This window comes from Rhincodon typus, chromosome 18 (assembly GCF_021869965.1).
Source record: "Rhincodon typus isolate 14 chromosome 18, sRhiTyp1.1, whole genome shotgun sequence".
Lineage (NCBI taxonomy): Eukaryota > Metazoa > Chordata > Chondrichthyes > Orectolobiformes > Rhincodontidae > Rhincodon > Rhincodon typus.
In genome coordinates, this window is record NC_063349.1 from 54,570,625 (window position 1) to 54,580,524 (window position 9,900).

The 9,900-nt window shown below is 44.4% G+C and overlaps 1 protein-coding gene across 1 annotated transcript in view; it reads right to left on the bottom strand.

The window, feature by feature from the left end:
* nr1h4 (nuclear receptor subfamily 1, group H, member 4) overlaps nucleotides 1-9,900 on the bottom strand; it is an 87,091-nt gene that overhangs the window by 25,119 nt on the left and 52,072 nt on the right. The window contains exons 5-7 of the mRNA XM_048607745.1: nucleotides 8,582-8,680; nucleotides 6,539-6,638; nucleotides 4,381-4,527 (exon numbers count right to left, since the gene is read on the bottom strand). Coding sequence (XP_048463702.1) covers nucleotides 4,381-4,527; nucleotides 6,539-6,638; nucleotides 8,582-8,680 — 346 coding nt within the window. The remainder of the gene's footprint in view (nucleotides 1-4,380; nucleotides 4,528-6,538; nucleotides 6,639-8,581; nucleotides 8,681-9,900) is intronic.

Here is a 9,900-nt window from a genome sequence, read left to right on the forward strand (position 1 = left end):
CATTGCTGAAGAAGGGTCTAGGCCCGAAACGTCAGCCTTCCTGCTCCTCTGATGCTGCTTGGCCTGTTGTGTTTATCCAGTTCTACACCTTGTTATCTCAGATTCTCCAGCATCTGCAATTCCTACTATCCATGTGTGGGGGCTTGTTTTAGCTCGGCTTGATCAGTTTTTTTCAGTCACAGCAGTAAGGACATAAAACATAAACCACGTCTTCAAACAACCTGAAATCAAACTCCAGGCTAACAGTGGAACTGTCTCTCTCTCTCTCTCTCTCTCTCTGTGCTCTGTGCCATTGATATAAATACAGAACAGTACAATACAGACAATACTGTGCACTGAAATATTTACCTTTTCTGAGACCTAGTTTCAAGCTACAACATGCATTATTCATGTCGTTGTTTGATCAAAATCCAGGCTAAATTGCTAGGTATTGTTACTCCTGGCCATTCTGAATTCACAACACAGGCGTGTAAAGTGTAAAACTGGTAACATATTTACACCAATAACAATGAATTGTACTCAATGTCACTGCAGCAGCTGTTAAAAAGGAATTGCTCTCCTCCCTGGTGAAAAAAAGTCCAAAGGTTTCAACAGGCTGGGCTTTGAAACATTCCTAGGATTGTGGGAACAGGCCATTCAGCCCCTTCAACTACTTCTGCTGTTAGAACATAGAACATAGAGCATAGAACATAGAACATAGAACAGTACAGCACAGTACAGGCCCTTCGGCCCACGATGTTATGCCGACCTATTATCCTACTAAGATCAATCTACTCTGCATACCCTACATTTTACTATCCTCCATGTGCCTATCCAAGAGTCATTTAAAAGTCTCTAAAGAATCTGACTCCACTACCCCTGCCGGCAGCGCATTCCACACGCCCACAACTCTCTGTGTAAAGAACCTACCTCTGACATCTCCCCTATACCTTCCTCCAATCACCTTAAAATATGCCCCCTCGTAATAGCCATTTCTGCCCTGGGGAAAAGTCTCTGACTATCCACTCTATCTATGCCTTTCATCATCTTGTACACCTCTATCAATGTTCAATAAGATCATGGCTGATCTGCATCTCAACAGCACCCAAGCAAGCCTGGCTCCCTGTGGAACTGTAAAACTAAACAGCACTGAAAGGGCACATCAGCCCTTAGCCCTCACGCCAGACTGCTTTCAGAGCCCCCAAAATCCTTGGCAAGCAAATCTCTGTCAACCTCATTTGTAAATGCTCCAGTTTCCTCCCACAGTCCGAAAGAAGTGTGGGTTAGGGTGGATTGGCCGTTCTAAATTGCCGATAGCATTCGGGGATGTGCAGGCTGGGTGGGTTAGCCACGGGAAACGCAGGGTTACCGGGACAGGATAGGTGGGTGGGATTTGGTGGGATGTTCTTCAGCGGGTTGGTGCGGACTCGATGGGCCAAATGGCCTGTTCCGCGCTGTAGGGATTCTATGATTCTATGAAAGTTGAGCTCCAGTCCCTGCCGTCTTATGACAAGAGAGTTCCACACTTCCCAACTTCTCCTCCAAATGACCAAGCTCAAACTTTAACTGTAAGTCCCCATGTCCTAACAGTGGTGGAAAGATTCTGATGGCCTGTTCATTCCTTTCAAACCCTCCCCCGCCAATAATTGAAAATATTTTCAATTGAGAATCGCTTGTTACAACCAGCTGTGATACTCCAGATTATTAACACTTCACGGCAGATCCCCCGTAGCTCATCATTCGATTCTGATCTCTGGTTGCTAGTGCAAGCCTGTGCCTTTAAGGCCAGTATTTTAAATAGGCAAAAAAAAAATCCACATCAGTTCAGCCACACACAGGCTGCTTAAATCTTACCAGTTGTAACTAGAGTCCAATTTCCTCGACTTTCGACTGTGTTTAAGTTTGATTTGTAACAAAAACAAAGTGTCACCTGGAGTGCAAAGTCAGGATTGTGACTGAATGCTATAAGCAGGAACCGTGTTGTGTATTTCTGAGCAGAAACATAACACTGTGTCTGGGAGCCAGTCTCAAATGTTTGGGCTGTATTTGTTGCCGATTGTTGAGTTACCATTTGTTTGCTGTTATCGTCGATGTAGGATCCTGGTCAAGGATGCAGGAGTCAACATCGCAAAGCACTGTCCCTCCCAGCAAGGTGACAACAGCCCTCTCCCTCTCACTCTATTCCCGATGGCTCATCAGGGAAATTCTGACCTGAATGGAACCCAGTGGTAATGATACTGGACTAGTAAGTAATCTAGTTACAAGGGCACCCTAGAGATAGAAAATTAAGAACATAGGAACAAGAGTAGGCCATTCAGCCCCTCAAGTCTGTTCCATCAGTCAATGAGACCATGACTAATCTGTAGTCCAACCTCATATCCCTGCCTTAGGCCCATATCCCTTTATACCTTTTGTTTAACAAAAATGTATCTCACTCAGATTTAAAATTAACAACTGATCCAGCATCCACTGATGTTTGTGGAAGAGAGTTTCAAACCTCTCCCACCCTTTGTGTATAGAAGTGCCTCCTAACATCTCTCCTGAGCGGCCTGACCCTAATTCTCAGACTGCGCCCTTGTTCTAGAATCACCAAGTTCTAGTTCAAATCCTACCACATTCAACACGGACCATTCAGTTAATTTATAAACTTGAAACAAAATACTTGTGTCAGCAATAATGATCACTAAATGCTGCTTTCCACATCCCACGAATAATTTTTTTTATAAAGTTAGAATAAAAACCCAGCTGGTTTACAAACACCTTTATATTTACAAATACGCTACACTTATTAAAATTCGTTAATGGCACGTATGTTATTCATTGCCAGGGGACAGTCAGGAAACAACCACATTGTTGTGGGTCCAAAGTTACATATAGACTAGACAAGGACAGATTATTTCCTTCCCCAAAAGGCATTAGTGAACCAAATGGGTTTTTAAAACAATTGACAATGTTATGTGGTCACAATTAGGCTAGCTTTCTAATTCCAGTGTATATATTGAATTCAAATTTCACTACCTGCCATGATGGGATTTGAAGCCATGTCCCCAGAATATTACCTTAGCTACTACTTGTTCTGTCGAAAGGTCAATTTCTTCAAAACATCAACTCGTTTCTCTCTCCACAGATGCTGCCAGACCTGCTGAGTTTCTCCAGCAATTTCAGTTCCCAGAGCATTAGTCTGGAGTTCTGTGATACTAGTCCAGAGACTTTACCAGTGCACTACTGCCTCCACGGAAGTACAGCCACATGAGGTTGTAGATATGCTCACCGAGCCGGTCCCATCCACAACCCGAGCTACAAATCTTCTCGAAAACTTTGTGCAGCCACCTGGTTTATTCTAACCTGCCCTTTGAAATGGGGCAGGGAGCAACTCAAATGTATCAAACTGCAATAGGAAAATTATTGCTGTGGGAGCACCGATGGTCTGCAGTTGCTCAAGAAGGCAGTTCATCATCACCTTCCCCGGGCGAATTAGGAAAGAGTAACAAATGCTGACCACAGCCTGTGAATTAATAAAGTAAACATACACACAGGGTCTCTCCAGCATTGGGTGGCTCAGCTGTCTACCTAAGACACATGAATTCTACATCAATCTTCCCTGTCTCTGACATAGCTAGAATTTACACATTAGGGTCAACAATGCAGCATTTTCCTTTGTGTTTCAGCTTGGATTTTGTACCAAAGTGTCCGTAATGGGACTCAAATCCACACCCTCGTGACTGAGATGTGAGAGCGGTATCAGTTGTGTATTTATTAATTTGTTGAATACTTCATATCCCAGAGCCATGCATCGATGATATTGAGCAGGAGGTTTTATTTACACTGCTTAAAAATGTCTGCTCCTTGTTTATCCCAGTTCAATGTCTAAGTCTTTGTGTGATGTCTGTTGATTTTTTTTTGTATATGTTGCGTCCAGTTTTGTATGGCATCTGTTTTCTTTGCTTTGAGCCACAGCTAGATTTAATCTGTTAGTGTGGATCAGGTACCAGAGCACTGTCAGTGTGGATCGGGTACCAGAGCACTGTCAGTGTGGATCGGGTACCAGATACAAATGATCAAGTACGGATAAATGAAACCATCGGACACTGCACTATTGGCTGGCACTCACAATGACCTCTTTTAGCGCAATGAATTTCTATAGCTGCCTGGTTCTGTCATCTCTTAGAGCGTAACGCATTGGCTGCACAGTGATTTGGAATGCACTGAGCATGGATAAGGTGTTACACAAAAGCAAACCCTGAGTGCTTTATTGCGTTTTTCAGTAGCTCAGAACAAACATCAAACAAGTCAATATCTGCCGCTGTTAAGTATACTCTAGTAGTGACATTTACCCTGGGTGCAGCCCACCACCTCCTGACATGGACAGATAGAAATTCCAAGTAGGTTCTTCAGACTTACCACTGTGACGAATTCGATCTTCCAGCAACTTACTCTGCTGGGAAGGGATCTTCCTGCTGAACATCTGAGCCGACCGAAGGAACATGGCCTCAACGGCAGAACCTTTCAGCAGGGCAATCTGATCTTCATGGTCCAACGTCTGGAACCCTACAGAGTAATGGAGAGGCAGTATTATCCACCACAGCTCTAGCCAATGCTCCTCATTTCACTGGGAGTGCTCAGTCACCATAGACCCAGATGACCAAAGGGTTGCTCTCTTACTAGAGAGACAGAGAGAGAGAGAAAGAGAGAGAGACAGAGAGACAGAGAGAGAGAGAGAGAAAGAGAGAGCGACAGAGAGACAGAGAGAAAGAGAGAGAGAGAGTGGTGGTCTAACCCATGGGGGTCACCATACCTCAAGGTTGAGAACGTGGGTTCTTCAGGGTCGCCTCAGCCCAGTGGAGGAATTAGACACACCCTGGTTGGTGCCACTCTGCATTGCAAACCAGCTGTCCAGCAACTGAGCTAACTGTTATTCTATGGAAAAGGTCATTTTCCAGAGCGAAAGGCTGGAATCTGTGAGTATAGGCTCCGTCCTATTGCGAGTAAGATCAATTCCTTCCAGAAAACCATATTTTCAGACACAGCATTCAATTAAAAACTACGGTGAGTGGAGTCTTTTCAAGAAGAAATAACTTTGGACTGACAATTTCCAAAGCCCTCCATCTAAAGCTCCAATTATTTCTCTAATCGATCGAGACTGATCACTATAATTGATAAATAAATTCAATATAATTATAGAAAATGGCTGCCGTGATTGTACAAAGCAGAGGAGATTAACCCTGACTTTTTACAGAATCCCTACAGTGTGAAAGCAGGCCATTTGGCCCATCAAGGCCACAGCAACCCTCTGACGAGTATCCCCACCCTATCTCCATAACCCCACATTAACCATGGCTAACCCCGCTTAGCCTATATATCCCTGGATACTATGGGGCAATTTAGCATGGCCAATCCACCTACCCTGCACATCTTTGGGCTATGGGAGGAAACCCACACTGACAAGAGGAGAATGTGAAAACTCCACACAGACAGTCGCCCGAGGGTGGGATTGAACCCAGGCCCCTGATGCTGTGAGGCAGCAGCGCTAACCACTGGGATGGGACCTTCCTTTGGACCGTCTTTCTTAGCATTAAATTTGGAGGATCATCTCAAGTCCTCTGGTGTTACTTCTCCACTGCTTTGAAGTGCCTGCAATAGATTGTCCAAATATACCAGAGTCTTTAGGAACTCAGGAATCACTGCAGCCTGGAAAACCCTGGCCTTAGTCTGAGGTTTGAAATCCGCATCTTTAATTCCTCTTTTCCTCAATTGTCCAGAAGCTGGCTGGTACATTGGAAGTGATGCTCAATTTTATCATCTATGTCTGCCTTCATGGACAGAAGACCCTGAAGATCTGGGGAATGAGGTGTCGTGGTTTAGCGGTGATGTCACTGGAGCAGAAAGACCCATTTCTCCAAGACTCTTACCACAGCCACTCCATTGTGAGCCCAATCCCTGTCTTACGGAATTTCCAAAACTAGGGCCCATAATTATAAGAAAGTCACTAATAAATCCAAATGGGACTTGAAGCAAAATGGCTTTACACAGAGAGCAGTGTGAGGATATGACGCTCACTAGCAGAGGGAATGGGTTGAGATGAATACAATTGTACAAATACATTGAAGATAATAGCTGAGAATTTCACCTTCCAACTATAATTTGTTCAATAAATGCTCCCTCTAATGTGTCAATTTCCTATGGGGGAAGGATTCAAATCATTATGGGATGGTACTATGGTCTCCAGTACTTCCTCTACTCAAATTATTTGATTCTACATCTACTCCTAAACTACATAAGCTTTCATTGTTAAAATCCCCATTAGTTCACTAAAGTCCCTTTAGCGAAGAAACCCTCTGCCCTTACCCTGTCTGGGTCTATTTGTGGTCCCACAAGGCTACCTCTTAACCAGCTCCCCAAGGCAAGTCCTTCAGTTGCAACAAAGTCTTCACAAAGTGAAAAGCAGCCCCCTACCACCTTCTCAAGGGGCACTGAGGGACTGGCAATAAATGTCAAACTTATGAGTAAACCTCAGGCCCCTAAGAATGGAATGAAAGAAATGACGAATCATGTCACTTACCAGGCAATTTCTTTGTGAATTCAACAAGCACCTGTACATGGCTGGTGGCTGTTTCAGTGAGCAGGAGGAAGTTTTCCTCAGCACTGCTTCTCTGCTGTAGCTGGAGAGACACACACACAGAGCAGTCAACACCCTCCCTGTGTAGGTCAATATTACTCCTACTTCCTAACAGATGCTGAGGATACCTCAGATATGGAGTCGCAGAGGTACACAGGATGGAAACAGCCCCTTTGGCATAACTTGGCAACACCAACCAGGTTTCCTAAACTGAACTAGTCCCATTTGCCTGCATTTGGCCCGTACCCCTCTAAACCTTTCCTATCCATGTACCTGTCCAAACGTCTTTTAAATGTTGTAATTGCACCAGCCTCTACCACTTCCTAGAGATGTATAAAAAAAATTGCACTCTTGGATTCAAACCGTGAAGCTCTTTTCTTTGTATGTCTCCTTCTTATGGTTTTACGAGATTGGAGAATGGGTCAGCAGTAGGAATTTAACACAATCCAGCCTGATCTGTTACTCTAGCCAGAGCTGTTGCACTGACTTTCATTTGGTTTTTCCTTCAGTCAGGGACGTGGGGAGACCTGGCAGGGGGTCAGTTTAAGCTCAGTTGGTCGGAAGGTCATGATGCCCGGGTGTTGGGCTGGGGTGGACAAACTCAGAAGTCACACAACACCAGGTTATAGTCCAACAGGTCTGTTTGGAATCGGTTAGCGAAGCAGTGTGAACTAATGGATTCAATCCCCATCACCATCAGGTTACCATGAAGGACTCTCCTTCTCAACCTCTCCCCTCTCCTGAGGCATGGTAACCCTCTTGTTAAATCCACCACCAGTTGTCTCTCTCTAATGAGAGAGCAGCCCTATGGTCTGTTAAGACAACATTGACTTGACTGGGCATCCCTGGCAACATCAATTTTTGTTGTCCACCCCTCATCTCCCTCAAGAAGAATAGGACACCCACAATGCCCTTAGGGAGGGAATTCCAGGATTTTCACTCAATGACAGTGAAGGAACAATGATACACTTCCAAGTCAGGATGGTGAGCAGTTTGGAGGGGAACTTGAAGAGGGTGGTGTTCCCATGCATCTGCTGCCCTTGTCTTTCTAGATGGAAGTGGTCATGCATTTGAAAGGTACTGTCTGAGGAGCCTTGGTCAATTTCTGCAGTGCATTATGTAGATAGTACACACTGCTGGTACTGAGCATTGGTAGTGGAACATACTTACGGATGTGGTGCCAATCAAGCAGCCTGGTTTGGTGTGAGTAGTATTGTCTTACTGTTGGATCTGCACCCATCCAGGCAAGTGGGGAGTATTCCATCACACTCCTGACTTGTGCCTTGTAGATGGTGGAATAGCTCTGGGGAGTTGGGGAGGAGTTACTCATTCTGTGACCCAGATTTGGGGCTACAGGACAATGAGACCATTCAGTAAGCACACATGGGAGAACCGGCAGTAATATTATAAGGTTCATCCAGTCCCAACTTCATTGCAATGGTGGCTGCTTAAATTGAGAGCACAAACAGGAACAGACTGCAATGATAACATCCTATTTCAATGCAGCTGCCAAGTCAAGAAAAATAATTCATCTTACATTATGAAGTGCGCTATTGCTTGGCACTTTTTAATGGTCGTTTTTATTAAATGCTCATTTATTTAAATGATCAATTTATTGCTTTGGATTTCTTTTATGAAATTCACATTATACTGTTTTAAAAATTCACATGTTTCTGGAATTTGCTCATTGGTCCCAAAGGTGAGAGAAATTGAAAAGACACCTCCAGTGTGAAAATGTTGGGGATCTCCGTCTTAGCCAATATTCTCCTATTAGCTGAATGCACTAAACATAAATTTATATAGTTGTTCATTCATTTGCTCTTGGTGTGAATTTTGCTCTATAAAAATTGACTTCATATCAGTTTTGTCAACGTAACAAAGTTTGAGCAAATGTGAAAGAGAAAAGATCAATACATTTGCTTTTGGGATGTGCCAAGGATGTAAAACAACACTAAATAAAGGCACATTCTTCCTCTAATTACTTACCAACTTCTTGGTCACTTCCTGAGGGATTCGATACTTGGAGAAAGCATCGAGGATATGTCTCAGGAGATCTTGTTGCTTCTGGGTGAACTCTATTTTATGCTGGAGGTAATAGAAACACGATCAAAACCTTAACTCAAATGTTAAACAATGAATGATTGAAAGGTTGGGCTAGACGATCATCCTGTATCATTAATGCAGTGTCTTACATCCTCGCTACCCTGTCCAAAGCCCCTCCATACCTGCTGGTCTGCTTCTAGGGAGGGTGTGAAATTCCAGCCTTGATGTCAATCTGAGCAAGCCAGGTGTTAAAAGCTGGAAGTTTAACAGTGATGACCAGGACTGACCAACATCAAGAATTGGTTATGTAGCGCTGTCAAAAGTTGTTAACCTGGTAAACATTTACCTTTCTTTGGTCTGAAGAAGGGTCTTGGGACCCAAAACATTAACTCTGCTTTTTCCTCTCCATAGATATTGCCAGACCCACCGAGGTTCTCTAGCAATTTCTATTTCTCTTTGTTCTGCCATGGGCATGGGTATTACTGGAATTTGACGCCATCCCTAATAAATCTTGAACTGAGTGGTTTTCTCAGTTTTTTCAGACGGCAGTCAAGAGTCATCCACACTGTTGTGGGTCTAGAGTCACATGTGGGCCTGACCAGGTAAGGATGGCAGATTTCCTTCCCTAAAGGAACCAGATGAGGTTTTACTGAAATTTGACAATAGTTTCATTACCTTTGCTGTCCTGGTTAGCCTTTCCCCAGTCATCTGCTCCTAATCACCACTTGAACAGTGACCTATACACACTCAGTTACCAAAGTTAGCTCTGCCCTCCTGCTCCCAGATAAGCACTCTGTCCTCCCCGCCACCCCTCACACACACACACACACAGACAAATGCACAGGCACACGTACACACACGCACACACACACAAACAAACGCGCACACACACACACACAAATGCACACGCACACACACACACACGCACACAAACACACGCACACACGCACAGACAAACGCGCGCGCGCACACACACACACACACAAACAAACGCACACATACACACACACACATGCACACAAACGCACACGCACACACACACACGCACACACAAAAGCACACGCACACATGCACACACCCCAACACGCGCGCGTGCACACACACACACACACACACAGACAAACGCACATGCACACACACACACACACAGACAAACGCGCACACACACACACACACAAACAAACGCACATGCACACACACGCACACAAATGCACGCGTGCACACACACACACACAAACGCGCACACACACACAAACGCACAC